The sequence below is a fragment of the Pelophylax lessonae genome (assembly GCF_965119305.1).
Source record: "Pelophylax lessonae genome assembly, chromosome: 7".
Taxonomy (NCBI): domain Eukaryota; kingdom Metazoa; phylum Chordata; class Amphibia; order Anura; family Ranidae; genus Pelophylax; species Pelophylax lessonae.
Genome location: NC_138774.1, coordinates 231,588,888 through 231,613,296, shown reverse-complemented (window position 1 = coordinate 231,613,296; position 24,409 = coordinate 231,588,888). Strand labels below are relative to the sequence as shown.

At 44.8% G+C, this 24,409-nt stretch overlaps 1 protein-coding gene across 1 annotated transcript in view; it reads left to right on the top strand.

Moving 5' to 3' along the window:
* Positions 1–20,075, top strand: part of BCAP31 (B cell receptor associated protein 31) — an 88,710-nt gene extending 68,635 nt beyond the window's left edge. Inside the window, exon 7 of the mRNA XM_082264428.1 lies at positions 19,745–20,075. Within this exon, the coding sequence (XP_082120554.1) occupies positions 19,745–19,783 (39 nt within the window). The 3' untranslated portion in view covers positions 19,784–20,075. The remainder of the gene's footprint in view (positions 1–19,744) is intronic.
* The last annotated feature ends 4,334 nt before the right edge of the window (positions 20,076–24,409 follow it).

Genomic DNA, 24,409 nt, shown 5'->3' with positions numbered 1-24,409 from the left:
TCTCTTCATAAAAAGTACCAGTCACATGCCTATTGCTGTCACAAGAATGTTTACATTCCTTTTCTTTATATAATAATTAGTAAAGTGCCCCCCCCCCCCCCCCGCGCGCACGCACACAAAGGCGAATGCACGCATCAGTCCTGCATGCACACAAATAGCAGTGGTCCCACACATGTGAAGTATCGATGTGTACATCAGCTCATGGGCAGTAATTCAAGCACTAGACCACACATCTGAAGTAGTAACCTGTAAAGGTTTTTAAAACGTTGCTTATGTATAGTAAAATTTCCATCATTTTTCGCCGTTGCGCGGGCACGTGCAGTTTAGGTCTGTGTTCACACTGATGCGATGTGGGAACCAGCAGGATTCCTGTGCAGTTTCCCGCATCGCATCATACTCACAGGTAGTTCACACACTGCTTTCTGCCAACCGCTGAGGGTGTCATTGTAAGGTTAATGACACCCCCAAATTGGTTTGCAGAACGCATTGCGAACTGTGGAATTGGACAGGAATGTGATTCGATTCGAGCGCGGACCAAAAAAAGAGTCCTGCACCGTTTTGGTCCGAATGCGATGTGAATTCAGCCAAACACTGTGTGGCTGAATTCGCATCACGTGATCTGCACAGCAATGTTGTGAAAATCACATACGATGTCTGGCATAGCAATGGTGTGAGCACAGCCTTAAAGTCTGACATGATGAGTATCTATTTACCCGATGTGAAACCATTTTATAGTTTACAAAAAAATTAGGTTATGTATTTATTTATTTATTTTTTGCTTTGAATTTCAATAGTGCATTTTTTCCCTCTAAATTGCATTTGAAAAATTGATGCACAAATACCGTATGACATAGATAATTACAACACCCACCAATTTATTTCCTAGGGCCTCTGCTTTAAAAAAAAATGTATATAATGCTTGGGGGAGGGGCGCTCAAAGTAATTTTCTAGCAAAAAATATTGATTGTTAAATGTAAACAAAGTGCCAGATCAGGCCGAGTCTGGAAGTGGGTAATAGAAGCAGCTTTGAGTACGCTAGAAAGCTTGAAGTGGGGCTAGATTAAGACCACTGTGCCCTGATGGCAATGTTACTTGCTGACTCCAGCATTGCACACTGATATTCAGATTTTTCTGCCGTTGATTGTCTCAGATGTACTTCTTCTAGATCAGGGGTTCCCCAGCTTTTTAAACAAAGGTCCAGTTTGTTTTTCAGACTTTAGGGGGCCCAGACTGTGACCAGTGGGAGCTGAAAAAAGTCCTGGTGTCATTGGGAGTAAACAATGTCCGATCGCTGGTGTCGGCGGGAGGCATAGTGCCCCATCGCTGGTGTCGGCGGGAGGCATAGTGCCCCATCGCTGGTGTCGGCGGGGGGCATAGTGCCCCATCGCTGGTGTCGGCGGGGGGCCTAGTGCCCCATTGCTGGTGTCGGCGGGGGGCCTAGTGCCCCATTGCTGGTGTCGGCGGGGGGCCCAGTGCCCCATTGCTGGTGTCGGCGGGGGGCCCAGTGCCCCATTGCTGGTGTCGGCGGGGGGCCCAGTGCCCCATTGCTGGTGTCGGCGGGGGGCCCAGTGCCCCATTGCTGGTGTCGGCGGGGGGCCCAGTGCCCCATTGCTGGTGTCGGCGGGGGGCCCAGTGCCCCATTGCTGGTGTCGGCGGGGGGCCCAGTGCCCCATTGCTGGTGTCGGCGGGGGGCCCAGTGCCCCATTGCTGGTGTCGGCGGGGGGCCTAGTGCCCCATTGCTGGTGTCGGCGGGGGGCCTAGTGCCCCATTGCTGGTGTCGGCGGGGGGCCTAGTGCCCCATTGCTGGTGTCGGCGGGGGGCCTAGTGCCCCATTGCTGGTGTCGGCGGGGGGCCTAGTGCCCCATTGCTGGTGTCGGCGGGGGGCCTAGTGCCCCATTGCTGGTGTCGGCGGGGGGCCTAGTGCCCCATTGCTGGTGTCGGCGGGGGGCCTAGTGCCCCATCGCTGGTGTTGGTAAAAGCCAACATAGAGCAACCTTCCTTCAGATACATATGTGCATTTAAAGCTACTGCATATTAATGCTCACTCCAGAGTATATTATCCAGACCAGCCATCTTCAAGTGGTTTGGCAAAGTAGAATGAGCAGTTCCAGGCTGAAGTTATTAGTTGCAGCTTATTATATTTTGAAGACTCGGGATCCAGTTGCACCAGTCAGGTCTGTTGTGCAGCATTTAACGCATGCACATTAACATGTCCTGCTTTAGGGTAGCCTAATAATTTGAATGGGCTGCCTAATGAACCTAAAATTGTACCTGCTGTGTTTTCTGCATTGCTAGTGTTTTCTGCAGGTTCTGGTGTGTTGGGGTACTGTTCAGAATAAATGGCACCACAGCTCACCATTACAGTACAACACAGTGGTGTGAACAGACGCATACGAAGGTAAATAGACTAACGAATATTTACCTTGCTCTGTTACTGCTGTTTCTGTTGCAGCACTGCTCCCCCCTCAATTCCTGCTTTCACAAAACACATTGCCATAGGCTCCTGCTGCTGTCAGTCAAACTCCTGTGAGAAGAGGGCGGGGCGTGGCTTACCAGTACTGTGTGGATCTATGGGTGCACACAGCCCGGCTTGGGAGCATATGTTCATGGGTGCCTCCTTAGCACACAGGTTGCTAAATAGGCACCCAGAGGAAAGGAGAATGTGACCGGTCAGGTGGGGGGACTTTCAGAAAGGAGGTAAGGGACCTTTCTGTGCAATATTGTTGCACGGGGCAGGTAAGTATAACATCTATGTAGTAACCTGAAAGAAGTAGCATTGCCAGAAGTTTAAAATCCTTGTAAAATGCCCCAGGTGATCCAGTGTTAATAACACTTGGTCCTTTTCAAATCTGTGCAGTGGTCTTTAAGCTAGTCTGGCTGAATAGTGGTGGGGGGAGTGGGGCGTGCTGTTGACCATGCTAGCTCAACAACCACGTCATAGATTTGAACAGGGCCAAGTGTAGTGTGCCCTGGGTCCAGTCTTGCCAACCTACCAGATTGAAATTTACTGGCACAGCCAAGTTTTTACTGGCATTTCTAAAAGTTACATGATTCGTTTTAAGTGCAGATCTCCGTATTTAGGCAAATAACAAGTACAATATGCAATTGGCAATGTGTTATTAATGAAAAAAAACATATTTCCTAATTCATTTTCGGTATAGTACCAAAGTAGCTCAGGGACAGGATTCAAGAGGGCAAGAAATTACTCACATTGACACTGACAGCATTGTACAGCATCACGGATAATGGTGACCCCCCTCATCAACATGACAAGTCCCCTCCTGGGTCACAGTCTCTCTCCATGCCACATGGTCCTTTAAGTCCACTCCAGTCCAAACAGCACTGACAGTCCCACTCCCGGCTTGTCATGCTCCCATCCCACAGACCTGCTCATGGGCCTCTGCTCGGCTCCCTTGCACCATGACATCCCATGACACACCTGCCAGACCCATCGGCGCTGCCCGAACACACTCTAGCGGGCTTTCAGATGGACTGGAACTGCGCGTGCACAGTTCTGAGCCGATTGCCACAGCCATATTTTTTTCTGGCAGGAGAAAAGTGCCTATTTTTTACTGGCTGCCAGTAAAAATACTGACGATTGGCAACACTGGCTGGGTCCCCTGGGGGTAATCAAAAAGGAGTTTACACTTCTGCTGATACTTTATGTAGAAAAAAAGGCTTCAGTGGCTTATATTGTAAGACACAATCCCAAAGAAAATTGTTGCTCCTTCTTGTCTCCTTTTGGTTAGACAAGCCTGCATTGCCAGTACACGTGTCAGCTGGGATAATTCCCTCTGTTCAGCTGATGGAACATTCTGGGTTGTCCAGCAGCAGCATGGCTGCCAGGAAAAAAAAGGGGAAATAACAGTGATGCAGTGTCCAATGTACTGTACACTATTAATACTGCAGGCTTGGGAAGTAAGAAGAATAGAATATTTGCAGGATAGGGTTGCCATGTGTTTTTTTTTTTTTGACCGTGGCTGAAGTGTATACATATGTCACAAGGCAGTTAAGCCCCGGTTCACACTAGGGCGACCTGTGAGGCGACCTGGTCGCCTCACAGGTCGCCGCAGGTCGCCTCCCATAGGAAAGCTGTGGACCCGTTCTAATAGGAGCGACACAAGTCGCTCCGACCTAGAAAAAGGGTCCGGAGCTTCTTTGGGGCGACCAGGAGGCGACCGCTATAGACTTCAATGTTATGAAGTCCGTGGCGGCCGCTCCGAGGTCGCGGCGCGCTGCTCGCACCGCGATCTCGGAGGTCGCCCCTGAAAGTAGCGTCACTCCTATGTGAACCGGCGCTAAATGAACACATATCTCCATTGTAACAAACCTCTAACTTCAAATTCAAAACAAAGTGCACTAATCTTTCTTTCCCTGACATAACCTAACTTCCCGCTATACCGATGCATACATTCCTCATTGCGACGGATGCCATTCTGCCATTTGTTTACATCCAGCATCACAAGTCTTCACTGTCCTGGCTATGTCTAAGCATTACAGCCCCAAAAACATTTTATGGGATCAAATCTGATCTCCTCCGGCCTTAGGGCAGCGCTGGATGTAAACAAACAGCAGTACCGAGGCTGTCTAATCGAGTCACATTTACATCAGGGGAGGATAGTTTGGTCAGGGAAAGGGGCAAAAAGGACAAAATGCTCTAATACTTTTTTAACTTGGCCAGGCTTTGAACGTTCAATTATTTACATAATGGAGGGTTATAGCCCCTGTCAATTTTTTTTTTTTTTGCCATTCATGTCCCATTGGGGAGATTTCCCTTCAGTTCTTGTACGATAGACAAAACAGTAAATGAGGAAATCCCTCTAAAGTGAGGGAATCCTTGGTTGTTACCTGGTTCACCAAAACTAGTGCCCATATTGGAAGATTTCCACTCTATTCCTCTTCTGGGGATGACCCAACATTTGGGATTTTCCTTCATTTTGACTCTTGGTGATCATGGTAAACCGGATATATAGAGATGGGGGAATATACCCAAAGGGGACACAAATATCAAAAACCAAAAGAACTGCATCGATTCCATAATGAATTGGAAAGAGGTTACCGGCCTCATGGTTATGCTAACGTGATTCCCTCCCCATATAGTTCATAGAGGAGCGATGGGTAAACCAAAAGATAGTTATCGTTATTTCTAGGTTACAGGAATGTTACTTTGTTGCGTTTTTTTTTTTTTTTTCTTTCTGATGTGGCTCGTCAAGTAATGAGCTGTAACAGATATGCAGGTTAGAAGATGACAAAATACTCTTCCCGAAATTCACTGTACTGTGAAACAGATTTATGGACCGTTGTTAAATCTCTTAAAGTTTTGTTTGTCTTGAAAAATTTAATAAAAACCATTGAAACAGAAAAACCAAAATAACTTTTGCCTTTAGTTATACTTTTACATGCAGTAAATATGCTGTTAAAACTTCACTCACGGCAGCCTGGAACAATGTTCAGGCAATGTCCACTGAGCTGCCTTTTTCTGCACACCACTGCACTTGTATAGTGTGAACAGGGCACATAGAAGACAGTTGTTTTTTGTGCCCTTTTTACACCCTATGTGTGTGGTGTAAAATAAAACACAGCTCAGCATACATGATGTGAACAAGCCCTAATGTAAACACACATTAAAGGATGAGATCTGGAAGGAGGAGCAGGGCAAGGTGAGCTGCGAGGAGAATGACTTGGGGGACTTCAGTACTTCTGCGAGGAAATTTGAGAATGAATTGCTTCACAGTGCCTGCAGCTCCAGGCATTAGTGGTTTACTCATCCTTTTAATGCTTACCCTTAGTAACCTGCTGTCAGTGTATTTATTTTCTACACAACCACTTTAACTTTTCTGAGGACCCTTTTATTCAACTTGCCCACCCTTCTTATCTTTTGGACTGATGGTTCCATGTTCTGCATACCCAGGGACAGACCATTGTATCATCCTGTTATGTAGTCACACACATATGCTGACCCTGCTTTAGAGGATAATTGCGCCCCATTCTGTAGCTTAGGCAGATCATAGACAGTGCAAATTTGCTTGATTCCCCCATCAACACACAGTGCTGATGGGAATCCCTCCTGCTGAGACAATGTATTCCTCTGCCGTAGGGGGGCGCCATCCCTGCTGGGAGAAGACAGTGATTATTGCTAGCGACTATAGCAGCCACTAGCAATAATTGTAAGTAAATCCCTCAAGCTGGTTGTACCCAAGTTGATCTACTTGGTACATTCAGCTTGCCCACACACAATTCGAAACTCGGCCGGTCCCTGCTATACCGACCGAGATTAGTCTAAGGCCGACCTTTGAGTTTTTTCATAGGGCATTGCAGTACTGAAAACAATAGTGTGCAAGGGCCTTGGGCCCTTAAACAGCTGCATTCATTGTCCTATCATTCAGTAATGGGGCTGGTATTGTTAGCCTCCTATGCTTGGATCCAGTATTGACTAATTAGAGCTAGAGACTGAGCTGTACTGGTTCAGGTGGTTACTGATAGTTGGGTGCTTTTGCAGGTTAGAGGTGGTGCTGATCCCCTATAGGAGGCTTGGGCATAGAGCTGTTGCTTCAGTAGAACCAATGCCTAAATGAGAAGCGCACACCAAAATAAATGCCACTCCTGGTGGAAGATTACAATCGTTTATTGAAAGCGTGAAAACGTACACTTTGACCAACTCATTTCGGGGGAACTGCCTTCCCCTTCTTCAGGGCTGTTGGTAAGTGCTAACAGAAATGGATGGACTCTGCGGTAGTACCAGAATTCTTTGTGATGGAAAAAGCCGGCTTGTAAAATGCAAAAAAGACTTTTTGCATTTTACAGGATGGCATTTGCCTTCACAAAGAATCTCTGTTAGCCCATACCAGCAGCCCTGTAGAAGGGGGAGGCAGTTCCCCCAAAACACGTTGAATCAACCTGTACATTCTTAAGCTTTTAGGAAGCGATTGTAATCTTCCGACAAAGGTTGCATATTTTTGGACACCAGGCACCCCTTCCTGAGATTCAAGCATTGGTTCAACTGAAGCGACAGCTCCATCATATCAGTAATGTAGCAGCCCAAACCTTCCAAGGTGGATCAGCACCATCACATAACCCGCGGAAACACTTAAAGCACTTTTACAAGCATTTTACAAGCCGGCATTTCCCATCACAAAGAATTTTGGTACTGCTGCAGAGTCCATCCAACTCAGTTAGCACGTGCCAACCGCCCTGAGGCTCGGTTCACACTGCCACGACTTGGGATCCGACTTGTGAGACCCCAAGTTGCATGACATGTAAAATCCCAGGTTAGTCAATGAGAGCTCTCTTCAATCTCACTACTGAAGGTGCTCCAACTTCAGAAAAAATTCCTGTATTACTTCAAGGTGACTTCTATCCAACTTGTCCCCATAGACTTTATTGGAAGTCTTCCCCAAATCGGATCCTCTCCATATATATTGGATCCGGTATTGGCAGAGAACCTCTGAAATGACCCGTTCTACCTCTAATCTTTCTATTGTAGGGTCACTTTAATAGCCCTGTGTGTGGGAACCTTGAGAAGGTAGTCATGTCTTTGTAGCTATCTTGTACAAAGTCAAACAATGGGCGTTTTGTACTTGGGATAAAGTAGTTAAGGGATATAAGTCAGCCAACGTGGAATAAAAGTTTGCTTGTTGAGCCAGTAAATTTCCACGCAGCTGGGAAATTGTAGAGAGGATTCTCTGTGGACTGTAGGAGGAGCGTCTGTGCACTCTGATCACCTGCCGTTGCAAGTATTCACCTGCCAGAGTACGTGCGTCCCTGCTTGTCGTGCTGGCATATAAAGTCACGGGTTGAGTTGTAGCATAATCACATAGTCAGGCTAGATGCTAGTAATAAAGATAAGGCTAACATTGGTGGAGAGGAGGGGCCCAGGGCCACTCCTGTTACACACAATGCGATAGGAAGCAGCTATTTACAACTTTCTACTTAATACTAGGAATGTGTAACTGTTTCGAGAGATGGGTGGTGGGGAGAGGGAATATTCATTACAAGGTACCAGTTTTAATCTTTGCTGATCTTGACAATCAAGTTTTTTAGGAACCACAAGTCAAAGCGTTTCATGATTTCTCTAGGCAAAATAGCAAATAAAAAAAATAACAAATTAAAATAATCTATTGTATACAATTGCTACACAAATCATATTGTAATTCCTCGCTAAGATACAAGTCTTTTTTTTTTTTTTTTTTTTGCATCCCCTGCAACAAAAAATTTATTTTGGGGGTGAGACACCCCCAAAAGCAAATATCTAAGGGGATGCAGACCCTGCCACTTTCCTCTTTAGAGCCTTTACACGCACCTGGCATCCCAGTCTTAGTCCTTAGGGTTCAATATTGAGTTTGTCCACCCTTTGCAGCTATAACAGCTTCAACTCTTCTGGGAAGGCTGTCCACAAGGTTTAGGAGTGTCTATGGGAATGTTTGACCATTCTTCCAGAAGCCCATTTGTGAGGTCAGACACTGATGTGAACGAGAAGACCTGGCTCGCAATCTCTGCTGTGGACGAGAAGGCTCTAACACTGATATTGGATGAGAAGTCTCCACTCTATTTCATCCCAAAGTTGTTCTATTGGGTTGAGGTCAGGACTCTGTGTGCATCTTACAAACTCACATCTGGAAGAATGGTCAAACATTCCCATAGACACACTCCTAAACCTTGTGGACAGCCTTCCCAGAAGAGTTGAAGCTGTTATAGCTGCAAAGGGTGGGCCAACTAAATATTGACACTGCCGATTAAACCTTGTGGACAACCTTCCCAGATGAATTGAGACACACACACACACACACTCACAAAAGTGAGTACACCCCTCACATTTTTGTAAATATTTTATTATATCTTTTCATGTGACAACACTGAAGAAATGACACTTTGCTACAATGTAAAGTTGTGAGTGTACAGCTTGTATAACAGTGTAAATTTGCTGTCCCCTCAAAATAACTCAACACACAGCCTTTAATATTTAAACTGCTGGCAACAAAAGTGAGTACACCCCTAAGTTAAAATGTCCTAATTGGGCCCAAAGTGTCAATATTTTGTGTGGCCACCATTATTTTCCAGCACTGCCTTAACCCGCTTGGGCATAGAATTCACCAGAGCTTCACAGGTTGCCACTGGAGTCCTCTTCCACTCCTCCATGATGACATCATGCATCTGATGGATGTTAGAGACCTTGCGCTCCTCCACCTTCCGTTTGAGAATGCCCCACAGATGCTCAATAGGGTTTAGGTTTGGAGACATGCTTGGCTAGTCCAACACCTTTACCCTCAGCTTCTTTAGTAAGGCAGTGGTCCTCTTGGAGGTGTGTTTGGGGTCGATATCATGCTGGAATACTGCCCTGCGGCCCAGTCTCCAAAGGTAGGGGATCATGCTCTGCTTCAGTATGTCACAGTACATGTTGACATTCCCACCACCATGCTAGACTGTAGGCAAGACACACTTGTCTTTGTACTCCTCACCTGGTTGCCCCCACACATGCTTCACAACAGCAACCTGTTTGCGGGCTTTCTTGTGCATCATCTATACAAGATGCTTCCTTCTGGGACGACAGCCATGCAGACCAATTTGATGCAGTGTGCGGCGTATGGTCTGAGCACTGACAGGCTGACCCCCCCACCCCTTCGACCTCTGCAGCAATGCTGACAAAACTCGTACGTCTATTTCCCAAAGACAACCTCTGGATATGACGCTGGGCACGTGCACTCAACTTCTTTGGTCCACCATGGTGAGGCCCTTTCTGAGTGGAACCTGTCCTGTTAAACTGCTGTATGGTCTTGGCCACCGTGCTGCAGCTCATTTTCAGTGTCTTTGCAATCTTCTTATAGCCTAGGCCAACTTTATGTAGAGCAACAATCAGTTTTTTTTCAGATCCTCAGAGAGTTCTTTGCCATGAGGTGCCATGTTGAACTTCCAGTGACCAGTATGAGAGAGTGAGAGCATTAACACCAAATTTAACACACCTGCTACCCATTCACACCTGAGACCTTGTAACACTCACGAGTCACATGACACCGGGGAGGGAAAATGGCTAACTTAGCCCAATTTGAACATTTTCACTTAGGGGTGTACTCACTTATGTTGCCAGTGGTTTAGACATTAATGGCAGTGTGTTGCGTTTTTTTGAGGGGACAGCAAATTTACACTGTTATACAAGCTGTACACTCACTACTTTACATTGTAGCAAAGTGTCATTTCTTCAGTGTTGTACCATGAAAAGGTATAATAAAATTTTTTTTAAAATGTGAGTGGTGTACTCACTTTTGTGAGATTGTGTGTGTGTGTGTGTGTGTGTGTGTGTGTGTGTATATATATATATATATATATATATATATATATATATATAATTAGGGCTGCCACGACGCGTCGACTACAAAAAATCGTTGACGTGCGTGAAAAGCGTCGACGCGTGACGTCACACGCCCCCTGGCCGGCTGCAGTGCTGAAGTATTGCCGGCCGGGTGAAACCCCCCCCCCCCCCCCCCCCCGCCGGCTCCGTCCACACCGAGGTGAGCACTGACCGTCTCCTGCTCCCCCGTACTCCGCCACAGCTTCTGGCGCCTGGAGAACTGCTGGCGATGATTGGCTGGCTTTTAGATGGAATGGGGCGTTCTGAGCCAATAGGAGAGCTGCTATGAGTGGAACACAAATCGGCGGTGAGACGCACACGTGGTCAGGGAAGAGGCGCCGCACTTTCTGTGAGCTTGGGACAGGCAAGTATTACAGCGAGCTGCTTATACCGGGGATACCAGGATAACCCTGCATGTCAGCAGATATTCATTCCAAGGAGCGCAGTTATGATTTCATTGCAATTAGTGTTATAGCTGAAGTGTCATCTGCTTGTCATTTGCTTTTCCCTGGTGCCCCTCCCCCCATTATGAACATTCTAATGACCTTTTTATATAAAACCTTTCCTTATTGAAGTTTGAGTGACACCACCATCCCTGAGTGACATTACCATCGCTGAGTGACCCCCACCATCCCCGAGTGACCCCCATCATCCCCGAGTGACCCCCATCATCCCCGAGTGACCCGCATCATCCCCGAGTGGCACCACCATCCCAGAGTGACTCCATCCCTGAATGACGCCACCATCCCAGAGTGACCCCATCCCTGAATGATGCCACCATCCCAGAGTGACCCCATCCCTGAATGACACCACCATCCCAGAGTGACCTCATCCCTGAATGACACCACCATCCCAGAGTGACCCCATCCCTGAATGACACCACCATCCCAGAGTGACCCCATCCCTGAATGACACCACCATCCCAGAGTGACCCCATCCCTGAATGACGCCACCATCCCAGAGTGACCCCATCCCTGAATGACACCACCATCCCAGAGTGACCTCATCCCTGAATGACACCACCATCCCAGAGTGACCCCATCCCTGAATGACACCACCATCCCAGAGTGACCCCATCCCTGAATGACACCACCATCCCAGAGTGACCCCATCCCAGTCTGGGGTCTGTACTGGGAGGGGGCTTACTAAGGGGTCTGTATTAATTACAGGATTAATTAGCTAATCAAAAAAACACTCAATTAAGCAAAAAAAAATAAAATAAAAATAATCGTTAGATTAGTCGACTAATCCTAAAAATAATCGATAGATTAGTCGACATACAAATTAATTGTTAGTTGCAGCCCTAATATATATATATAAATATAAAATATAATATAATATAATCTATCTCATCTCACAAAAGTGAGTACACCCCTCACATTTTTATACAGCTAGTGTACAGCTTGTATAACAGTGTAAATTTTCCGTCCCCTCAAAATAACCCAACACACAGCCATTCATGTACAAACTGCTGGCAACAAAAGTGAGTACACCCTTAAAGAGAATAATGTCCTAATTGGGCCCAATTAGCCATTCCCCCCTCCCCGGTGTCATGTGACTCGTTAGTGTTACAAGGTCTCAGGTGTGAATGGGGAGCAGGTGTGTTAAATTTGGTGTTATCACTCTCTCTCTCATACTGGTCACTGGAAGTTCAACATGGCACCTCATGGCAAAGAACTCTGTGAGGATCTGAAAAAAACGGATTGTTGCTCTAAACAAAGATGGCCTAGGCTATAAGAAGATTGCCAAGACCCTGAAACTGAGCTGCAGCACGGTGGCCAAGACCATACAGTGGTTTAACAGGACAGATTCTACTCAGAACTGGCCTTGCCATGGTCGACCAAAGAAGTTAAGTGCACATGCTCAGCGTCATATCCAGAGGTTGTCTTTGGGAAATATACGAATAAGTGCTGCCAGCATTTCTGCAGAGGTTGAAGGGGTGGGGGTCAGCCTGTCAGTGCTCAGACCATACGTCGCACACTACATCAAATTGGTCTGCATGGCTGTTGTCCCAGAAGGAAGCCTCTTCTAAAGACGATGCACAAGAAAGCTTGCAAACAGTTTGCTGAAGACAAGTAGACTAAGGACATGGATTACTGGAACCATGCCCTGTGATCTGATGAGACCAAGATAAACTTATTTGGTTCAGATGGTGTTAAGCGTGTGTGACAGCAACCAGGTGAGGAATACAAAGACAAGTGTGTCTTGCCAACAGTCAAGCATGGTGGTGGGAGTGTCATAGTCTGGGGCTGCATGAGTGCTGCCGGCACTGGGGAGGTACAGTTCATTGAGGGAACCATGAATGCCAAAATGTACTGTGACATACTGAAGCAGAGCATGATCCCCTCCCTTCAGGGACTGGGCTGCAGGGCAGTATTCTAACATGAAAACGACCCCATACACCCCTCCAAGGCAACCACTACCTTGCTAAAGAAGCTGAGGGTAAAGGTGATGGACAAGCATGTCTCCAGACCTAAACCCTATTGAGCATCTGTGGGGCATCCTCAAACTGAAAGTGGAGGAGCGCAAGGTCTCTAACATCCACCAGCTTCCTGATGTCATCATGGAGAAGTGGACGAGGACTCCAGTGGCAACCTGTGAAGCTCTGATGAACTCCATGCTCAAGAGGGTTAAGGCAGTGCTGGAAAATAATGGTAGCCATACAAAATATTGACACTTTGGGCCCAATTTTGACATTTTCATATAGGGGTGTACTAGCGGTTTAGACATTAATGGCTGCGTGTTGAGTTATTTTGAGGGGACAGCAAATTTACAGAGGTGTACTCACTTTTCTGAGATACTGTGTGTGTGTGTGTATATATATATATATATATATATATATATATATATATGTGTATATATATATATATATATATATATATATGTATTGTATTACTATGCATTTTTACTTTACAGCATTTCTTTACACCTGCCTAACAAAAACGTTGTACACAGTGTGTGTGTGTATGTATATATATATATATATATATATATATATATATATATATATATATATATAGTGTGTGTGTGTGTATATATATATATATGTATATATGTATATATGTGTATATATATATATATATATATATATATATATATATATATATATATATATATATATATATAAATATATATATATATATATATATATAAATATATAAATTTTTTTTTTTTTTTTTACAAAAAATTTACACAGACAAGGCCATCCTATGTAGGTGAAGTCTATTTACCAAATGTATTATTCAGCCGGTAGGACAATGCCCGATGATGATTTGTGTATTCATTTCTAGCTTGTAAAGCATTGCACAGCATTACTAATATTTGCAGAGTGGACTCCCAGGCATGTAAAAATCACATGCTGTTTATTTTCATCTTGGATCAAAGCCTGCTCACCATTAGGTGATGGGCCTTTCTGGCATTGGACGGGTTAAGGTCAGCACTCAGACCTGGCTGTCACATTTGGGTTTCGGGAGGTCACATGAAGCCCAGGTTAAAAGCGCCTTGCCAAACTATTTATATCTACCGGTAATGCAATCCATGTGATCCGAGAGGAATTTCGCATCTGTGCTTGGCACTATTTTGGAAAAAAAGGGAGGAGAGGTAGAGAGGGGTGAATGGTGTAGAGGACTTAATCTACCAAATAAACAAGTCGTTCTTATCATGTGGGTGCAGAGAAGTGGTGATAATAGGCGGGGAACATGCAGACAACATGGCTTGACTTGTAGGCTGTGACATCAGGGGACAACCAAATACGGTAATGCCTGTGTCACCTAGAGAGGGGAGCCCTGTAGGAATCCTCGTACAACCAGTGGTAGGATTTAATTTTTTTTCTGCCTTTTGCTGCAAAAAATAAAGCAAGGTCACATATTATTTAACCTATTAGGCAAAACACGGTCAGAGTTTGTGATGGCAGGACGAATGCTTGTGACGTTTGTCCAATAATTTTTTTTTTTTTTAATAAATATTTATTTTGAATAATCAGTATTTAAAATTCAGTCTATTAGCATGCCAATATAGACTAGCACAAAAGATTTATACTTCTCCTCTTATTTAGCCTTATTCTGTCTTGGCCTGTCATTGAGGGATAATTGGTCTCCAAAAAAAGTGCAGCTATAAGATTTGTTTATATTGCAGCGCTCCATAGAAATGCTCAATTAAAGCAATATTGGTATACTATAAATTTAACAAAAAGGTAAAAAAAAAAAAAAAAAAAAAATTGCATACCAGGTTTTGGATGTCACTGGGCCTCAATGTGGGTTCCTGAGAGTTCAAGTGTCACTCTGAAAAGAGATGTATTGCTTTTCAGAGGGCAGTAGAGCAGCAGCTGCCAGGCATTAAGGAGGCAACACTGCTACATCCAGAATTCCTGTTTGTATCTTTGTGGAGGCTCTCTAGAAGAGGAAAAATATTAAAAAAAAAAAAAATCAAAAAAATATACGGTACTAATGATATAGAAATAGATTAGGGCTTGATCTATTTAGTGTTGACATTGGGTTCAGTGTTAAGCTGGTCATACATTCCCCCATAAACAGTGTGGATGGATGAATCTCCTGCTGCCGGTTATCCTGATCAGACAGCCACAACACCCACAGCTGTCAGAAAACCCAAACAGTGACCACAACTAATTGACTGCAGTAACAGTTTGGCTGTCTTTTTTAAAAAAAACATTTTTTTTTTTTTTTTTCCCTGCTCAACTCCTTTAATTTGCTAATTGAAGTTTGTTGATCTGGAAGGTGTTGGCAGGACCATCCGTGAATTGAATGTCGGCCAAAATTCAAGCCATGTATTAGGTTTAGGCTTCGTTCACATTGAGGCTTATATAAACACTTTTCTCCTGGCAAAGAGCGTGCGCCCGGCACAGTTACTGGAGACTAACAACTCCCAATCACTACTTGGGATCTGGAGCTTTCCAATCATGTGACAGCCTTTCACGGGAGTCACATGATCATAAACCTTGCCCCCACAGCATCTAAAACCCCTTGGAGGCAAGGGGTTGAACCCAAAAACAAAAATATTGTAGCTTACCAGTTCTTGGATGTGATGGCTGCATTGCTTTTTTATTTTTTTAGGCTTCTTTCCCTTGATTTTAACCTGATGATCCTGCTAGTAAGACGCTTACTGTCCTAGGGTGACAGCGCTGCTAATTCAGCTATAGAAGTGCTCATGTTGTCATTACAAACCTAGGTAGTAGCACTGCAGCAGGGCCGGGACAAAGGGTGGGCAGAAGGAGAAGCTGCCTGGGCACAATGGTAGGTGTGGGCACCCCCTTACTAAACACTGAAGATCAGTAGTTGGCAATCAGCAGGCTTCATGTCTAGCAGTTGGGCCCATTCACAATGCCTACACACTAATTCGGAGTGGTTACAGTGTGAACGGGGCATATAGAATATAACTGTTTTTTATGTGCCCTGGTGATTGGTATTCGTCCAGTGCACTGAACTTACTGCTATCAAACTGTGCTCCACCCCATCAGCTCACGTTTTCTTTTATATATCCGCTGAAGGTGTGTCCATCTTCACCTGGTCTTCCTTCCGGGTTTGCGGACTCCGACTGTGTGAGAATGTGTGCGGGTGCTGCCGGTTATGGCACGGGACTCTGAAGAAATGGCCCGGGTGGCCATTCCTTCAGAGCGCATGCGTCGGTGACATCACCGTCTGTATGTAAAGTAGTTCTCTCCTGAATAGTGCAAGTTTAGTAGATATTTACAGTACCTATAATTAAGCCTTATAGTCCCCCAGACATATATTTTGTGAAAGCAGAGACCCTATAGAATGAAATTATGGTAGCTGCAATTTTTTCAGTTTCACAAAAAAAAACACACTGTGCGTTCACCGCTTCCTCTTACCTAGGAAAAAAAGTGATTGGTAATGCATGTGCAGTTCACACTTCATGCCAACCATGGGCAGCTGGAGCAAGGGAGCAGAGAATGGGCGTTGGGTGGTACACCCAATATACAACATGCATTAGTAGTGGGGTACAAGGGGCACAGTTTCGCCTCTTTGCTCTGGGTACGCTGCAGTACCATATTTAAAGCGGAGTTCCACCCATTTTAAATAGGTTGGAATACATAGCTGTATGTAATCCCCCTTTAAAACGGCTTTTACCAATGGAAACTTTTTTTTTTTTTTTTTTTTGCTAGTAAATACCTTAATTTCGGCATTATTGCTCCTCTCCTCACTTCCTGGTCCGATCGGCGATGACGTCATTCGGCGATCCGCAGTGTCTGCTGGGATGTATTCAATTCCAGAAATCTCGGAGTAGCTGTATCTGTACTGAGCCGTGCCTTCCCCGCCTCCGCCCCGCCTCCTCTCATTGAGTTGCATTGTATGAATGTATTAAGGCCGTTCTCTGCCCCGCCTCCGCCCCGCCTCCTCTTACAAATCAATGAGAGGAGGCGGGGCAGAGGCGGGGCAGAGAACAGCCTTAATACATTCATACAATGCAATTCAATGAGAGGAGGCGGGGCGGAGGCGGGGCAGAGAACAGCCTTAATACATTCATACAATGAAACTCAATTAGAGGAGGCGGGGCGGAGGCGGGGCAGGCACGGCTCAGTACAGATACAGCTACTGCGAGATTTCTGGAATAGAATACATCCCAGCAGACACTGCGGATCGCCGAATGACGTCATCGCCGATCGCACCAGGAAGTGAGGAGAGGAGGAATAAAGCCGAAATTAAGGTATTTACTAGCAAAAAAAAAAAAAAAAAAAAGTTTCCATTGGTAAAAGCCATTTTAAAGGGGATTACATAGATCTAAAGTTCCGAAAATGGGTGGAACTCCACTTTAACCAACTGAGTGACAACAGAAAAATTGGTTAGCCAAGAATTGTACAGCCTGGGATCTCCCTGGTTTAAAGAGAAGTGTGGAATTTAAAAACCCTAATCACGTATGTGGCATTGATTTCCCCCCCCCCGGCTGGAAAACCAAAAAGCGAGCGGTCACATGACCGCAGATCGCTCAGTTCTCAGTCTTCTGTTGCCTGCTCTCTGCTCTGCCCCTCCAGCACTCACTGGAGCGCCGGGCTGGAGAGGAATCAGTGCAAATGGCTTAGGCTCTCAGCTGGCAGGCCGAGCCAGCTGCCGGTCAGGCATCTGGGTGTATCCCGATAGATCCGAGACCAGCTCTGTGACGTCAGCAGACAGCGGACTTTAGCCTGCTTTTGGTTGAATCTGGGTCACAGGAGTGCAGAACTAAGTGCACTCCTGTGACCTACAGGTGAACTATGGCCAAAAAAAGCTTTGACCATTCTTCTCGAAGTCAAACCCATCTGAGAAGCTTCATGTGATGCTCATGAAACAATCCATTTGCTGCTCCAGTCTTGTTGGTGCTTTCTAAGGTGCTGTGGACATTCTGTTTGGTGTTTTTAATTAGAGTGTAGAGAGCATGCAGCTTCCCCTGTGGACGTTCGAGTCAAATCCTTTCATACGCTTCACGTCTCTGGCATTAAAATTTCATGAAATATTTATACTGAACTTTTTAAAAGAACGTGTCCTCGGTGTCTCTCCTCCCTACTATCCAATTTAACCAAGAAAGCAGAAGAGAGTAAATATAATGGAATTGTCATACCCAGGTTTTTGTTAGATACAGAAGGGGGTATTACTGAGCATGCAGTCTCTTTCCATAAGATGAAATGACTTCTGGGTAAAGGCCATTATGTCATTTGAGAAGAGAGAACAAAATACCAGGTTAAAAAAAAAAAAAAAAAAGGTTTCACCGTAAGGCGCTTCACCCAATTTGTGGCTACTCTAGGTGCACCACCTTCCTAAAGGACAAGCCTACTTTTCCTACACTTATCCTTTTTAATCGCTTTTCTACTAGAGACATTTATTTTTTTTTTCATATTATGCACATATGTTAAAATGCACATTTTAGGCCTGAACATTAGTTAAATCCCCAAACATTATATATTTTCTGAAAGCAAAAACCCTATAGACACAGGCGTGTGCACAGGGTGTGCCGGATGTGCCTGGACAGTCATACCCTAATTTCATATGCATTAGCATACTTCCCAACTGAAAGCTGTCCTGTTACCGCTTTGTCCCAGCCTGTAGCCCCGTACACACGCGTCGAAAATTGGCCGGGAATTTTCGTCCGATGACCGATCTGCCGATTTTCGGCTTGTTAGTATGATGCTTCCGACAACCAACTCCGACTTTTCGGCCGAAAAAAATCTGGTGTGCAGACTATAACATTTTTGTTGGCCGTCAACACAACAGCTGATTTTCGTGCAGTCAGTACAGATTTCGACAGGGAAAGATCTGATGAGCAAGACTGGGCATGCTCAGTGAGGAAAGAACACAAAGAAAGCAAACCAACACATGACATCACTTCTGAAGTAGAATTTTGTTGGGCGAGAAAATTTGTGTGCAGTCTCGGCACATTCCAACCAACAAAACACCACTCTGGACAAAAGACTGACGATCGGTCGGCCGATAATCGTTGCGTGTGTACGGGGCTTTAGTCCCAATTCTCCAGCAGCAGGAACAGCTGCAGAGTCCCAGACCTTGCCATTTTATGTGTGTACTGTCTGGGTCCTGAAACCCCTAACCCCCTCCATACCATGCTTGGTGCACTGCAAAGTCCAGTGGCTGCTGCAGAAGTATTGGTACTGCTGGAGGGGGTGAGTGTGCGGGGGGCTTGGCTAGTAAAGCTGCAGAAAGTTTAGTTTTAGGAGAGGGGGTGAATGTGTGAGGAGCCGTCCCGAATCTGCAGGCAGAAGGCCTGCTGTATGTTACTGCAGCTGAGGGGCCAGTGAGACTACCTGACCGATATCTCTGCCCAGCCATTTTATACTACACCTGCCATTTTTAGCAGCTCTTTCAAATGAATGGGTAGAAGGGTGGCTGAGCTGTGGTTTTACCGCACCCTGGTTATGCACCCAAATCCCAACAACTCAGTCGCAGCAATGGCATTAAATGACAAGATGGCTTCTGACGCAATTATTTTACGTTGTGTTAGTCTTTCCCAACATTTTTACCCTAGAAGAAACCCCTAAAATAATTTTCAGGTCTCCAGGAACACCTGCTAAATCTATCTATCTCTATCTCTCGCTGATCATTGGGAAAATGCCCTTATATTGATGGTCAGTGGAAAGAATTGCCCCCTTTACAGATAACGAAAAACATCATTGGCACTGTGAGAAGTGGTGTTGGCCCTCAAACTCTACCGGCACCAGATGTAAGGTCAGGCAGCCACAACTCAAGGAACCCCTAGGAACCTTTGTAGGAACCTTGGAGCTCTGGAGGGAAAGCTGGTTAAGAATGGCTATACTATGTTCTGTTTTTTTTTTTTTGTTTTTGTTTCGTTTTTTTAATAAATGTAGAGTTTTCCTTTTTAACGGAAAGGTTTAATTTTTTTCTTCCTTATTTCATCTTTTTTTTTTTTTTTCTCTTCCAACAGAGTCAGAAAGAGGGAACAAAAGATAAGAAGGATGAGTGAAAACGTTTCGCTGGCTTTCAAGGCGTTCTCCCTGATCAGGCTCCATCTGGTTATTACGCCATTTCCATGGCAGTCTACACAGAGTACGGTGTGACCTCTTTGCGTCCTCTGTCGTACCCGATTTAGTCCAATTACTAAGCTGCTCTGTTGCCGTCTCTTTTCACCACGGTCTTCTCGATTCACATCTACAAACTACTTGTAACTTCTGCAACCTGTTTACTGCGGTCATTTCTCCTCTTTCCTCTGTTGGGGCACCAAGGCTTCATACACTGATAAGTGGGGAACTACCAATACACAAGGGGAACTACCAATACACAATACTGTACAGACCACATATTTGTGCATTTTACGTGTGTACAGCCAATGTAAATGCTTGAAACTTTGTCTTTTATACTCTTTTCCAACCATTGGCGCTCCTCTCCCCGTTTCTTTTCTCTCTCTGTCTGGTTTGCGTTATTTGAATGCCTTTCTAACGAATGTAACTATTATTATATGTAATAAAGGTACAGAGTGCGATCTTCTTGTCATATCGGTGGTAATTACCGGCATATCAGTTGTTGCTGTGCTGGTTGTATTTTTCCACTGTGCATACAGGGCACTGAGTGCATGTTCCTAACTCTGCCAAGCACTCCTGTATTAAAGGGTATGTAAACCCTAGCAATGAACCGCTTTTACGTGTTCCCTTTGGGTCTGTTAACACCATTGAGAGCATTTTATTATAACTATTTAGTGCAAAAAGAAATGCTTATAATGCCAAAAACCTTGTCAGCTGATAACTTCCTGTGCTGCACTCTTATCAGTTACGTTGTTTTCTTTTGAATGCAAGACACCTCCCCCTGTGTATTGGAGAGGAGAAAAGGAGTAGATGTCATGTTCAAATATAAAGAAGGTTGGCAACATGGTATGCCATGCTGATAAAATAAATATTCTTTATTTCCAATCTATCAAGACTATTACCACTTCATCATAATGCTGGATAGGCTATACCTATGCTCAGACCACAACTGTACATTCTTTTAAGCAATCTTCAAATTTAAAGGTTGGCAACACCTTATACCATGCTGATAACAGAAATATTCTTTATTGCCAATCCATCAAGACCGAGGGAAATCCATTGCACAGAGTAAGTTGACGCGTTTTATCACTTTTAGGTGGGGTTAGACTAAAGCCCACCAGGGGCTGAAACGCATCAACTTTCTCTGTTTTGGATTTCCATCTGTCTTAATGGATTAGCAATGAAGAAAAAGGTATCCGCATGGTATACCGTGTTGCCAACCTTCTTTAAATTTGAAGATTGCTTAATCGCATATATAGTTGTGGTCTGGGCATAGGTATAGCCTATCCAGCATTATGATAAAGTGGTAATAGGTTGAAGCATTACACTTACAATGTAGATGGTATGCAATCCCATCCCAGCAGCCAGCCAGCGTTGTCAACCTAAAACAGGAAGTGTGTTACTGGCAGGGACGCCAAATAAAAAAAAACAGAACAAATGAAAAATAATGCAGCCACCGCATCTAAGTATTTTTGTAAACCGCTATATATCTTATTCCCATTTTTATTTTTTTGGGTATAGATACTCTTCAACTCTGCCTGGCAGTTATATTGATCCACAGGCTTCGGTTTTACTGATCCAAAAATAAAAAAAAAAGCAGATTTGAAGTTCTGACTTGTCTTTGACTTCACTGGCCGCATCCTTGTTCTAGTTATTTAGTAAGTAGTGAGGGCCCAACAAAGAGTGCCAGCTTGTACCGAACACACCAATGGGCTCCACGGAGCTATAATGCCAGGCTGCATCCATTGATCTGTAATGGAAGGACGCTTACTAAGCGCTCCCAGCACAGTGGCCAAGCTGCCTGGTCACAGTTTAAAATTGGAAGTTGGTGGATCATGTGATCGCTGTGATACCTAATCACATTAGGGTAGATCTAGTAATACTGGTGCAAAGAGAATCTGGTGCAGCTGTGCATGGTAGCCAATCAGCTTGCACGTTTTTATTGTCAAAGTTTATTTAAATAAGCTGAAGCTGATTGGCTACCTTGCACAGCTCCACCAGATTCTGTGTGGACCAGTTTTAGTAAATGTCCCCTAATGTGTTTGGCTATCACAGCAATCACATAATCAGGAGCCCTGCCCCTGACTTCCAATCATTGACTGTGATTGTGGCTGTGTAGACTGAGGACTACAGGACACCACCCATTTATGTCAAGGTTAAGAGGGGGAGTTTTTTGTAGTTCTGTTCTGTTCATATTGTCCTGATACAATAGGGTCAGTGAGTGTTGCCATCCTAGGACTGGAAACATATTGCTGGCAGGATCACCTGTTACATAAAGGGGAGCAAGCCTAAAAAAGAAAACGATAGCAGCCACCACATCTAAGAACTGATAAGATGTTGTTTTATTGCATTTATGTTTTTGGGTTTAGACGCACATTAAACCAATTGGCTGAATTCACTTGGGGGCTCAGTGGAGCATTTGGAATAGTTCCTGCACGGTCTTCTGAATGCTGAGGATGGGCAACCCATCTGGCAGAGTACAATCAGTTCAACCAGCATGGGATATAAAAACTTAAATGCCCAATGCCTTCACACCTACCACATGCTAAGCCCAAAGGAGGACTCCAGGAATATTGCTAAATACAGAGTGCAAATTCTGGGGTAGGAAGCCGCGATGTCTCCTTTCTGACTGTGCAGTGTGGCAGAACCATAAAGCTTATCTAAACCCAAAAACAAAAAGTAATATATTACGGCTTACCAGTCCTTAGATGCGATGGCTGCATTCGTTTTCATTTTCCAGGATTTTCTCCTTTTTCACATGATACATTTGTATCATGCCATTAATACACTTCCTGCCTAGTGTGACAATGCTCGGTCACTGCTCTCTCGATGGAGTTTTAGCGTCACCCCAGGCAGTTTCTTCTGATTTAGACTACAAACATTTCTTCTGTTCATCTCCATTAAATGGGGAGGACTGGTAGCACACCGCTTGCACAGAATGTCAAATAGGTCCCCCCTCCTTTCCTTGGCTTATAAAAGATCACTTGGAATGCTAACATTTCAGTTCAGCACACAGGAAGTTAGATGGACAATATATTTCTGGCAGGATCAGGCGTTTTTTTTTCATACTTGCAGAAAATGTTTATGAAAAACGAATGCAGAAATTGCAAAGGTTTACATTTTTGTTTCCGAGTTCAGATAATTCTAAGGTTATTGCTTTGGTAAAGGGATTTTCCAGATGAGTTTTGGTATCCAATTTTCTGCGCTTGTATAAGACTATTATCTGTTGTTTTTTGGGGTCATTAATAAAGTTAAGGTTTAAAAACTGTTCTCTGTCATTCCTTTTTTTTTTTTTAAAGATGCTAGCCTCCGGGGCCGTCATCTTGAACCTGATTTTTATACCTAGTGACATACAACCTGAGTCCAAGGAAATGTAAAAAAAAAAATTGATTCATAGCAAAATAAAGCCAATGTTTTTCAGGGGTTATAAATATAGACACAAGGGGCGTGGCTTGGAAATGAGCTGGTAGAGACGTGTCTCCAGGGAGCTCCGGTCCATCACCTGTCCAGCTCAGCCAAATCTGATCACTTTAAGCAGCTATGATCTCAGCCAAGAAGCGGAAAACAAAGGGTACCTCTACCATCACCCGCACACCAAAACACCCAAACAGAACTGAGAAATAGACAGTTTATTCCTGAATCCCGAACCTGTGACCCCAGATTCCAAGATGGCAGAGCCGCGTAGTGGGCCGGGAGGAGCCTCGGCATCTGGTTAACTATCCAGGTTCACCTTCTGCGTCCTTGGGGTCAGAGGCACTCTCGGACACCTGCAGCATTCAGGCTGGAAGGGCAGTTATTTACTCACCATCCCCTGACTTTACATGTGGATGCAGAGCTCCACTCACTCCTGGCTCTCCCCACTCGAGCTGACATATAGACTCTAATAGGCCGTATTGAGGAGATGCACAGACAGGAGCTAAAGCCTTGAAGGAGGATGTGCAATCGGTCACTAACTGGCTGCCTCGAGGATAGAGTGAAGGCACTCGAATCGTCACAGGTCGTCCATGCGGATACCGCAGTGACTCTGCAACTTCAGATGGAGGACAGGAGCCATCGTAGTAATCTGCACCTGAGAGGGATCCCAGAGGCCACAAACTCGGAAAATCTGGCAGAAACTGCGGCCACAATCTCAATTCCTGATATCAATATCCTGGAGCAACTTGAGTTTGATCGCATACACAGGGCCTTAGGCCCAAGGCCGTCAGACCCTGAAAGACCTAGGGATGTGATCTGCCGTCTCCACTATTATATACCTAAAGAGGAAATACTATGTGAAGCGTGGGAGACGGGAGGGGTGGAATTTGATGGAGCATCCATTAAGATCCTACCAGACCTCTCAAGGACGACCTTGCAAAGACAGGCTTCCCTCCATCCTCTCCTGGATCTAGTCCGCCAGCTGGGTCTGACCTATAGATGGGGCTATCCCCTCGCAGTAACATTCAGGCAAAACCAACGCAGGTTCACACTCCACACCCAGTGACCTACCAGCGCTTTTTGCCTTTATGGAAACGGAAACCATTCCCATTCTGAATTGCTTGCTTCTCCTTCCTAGATTGAATGGCTGGAGAGCT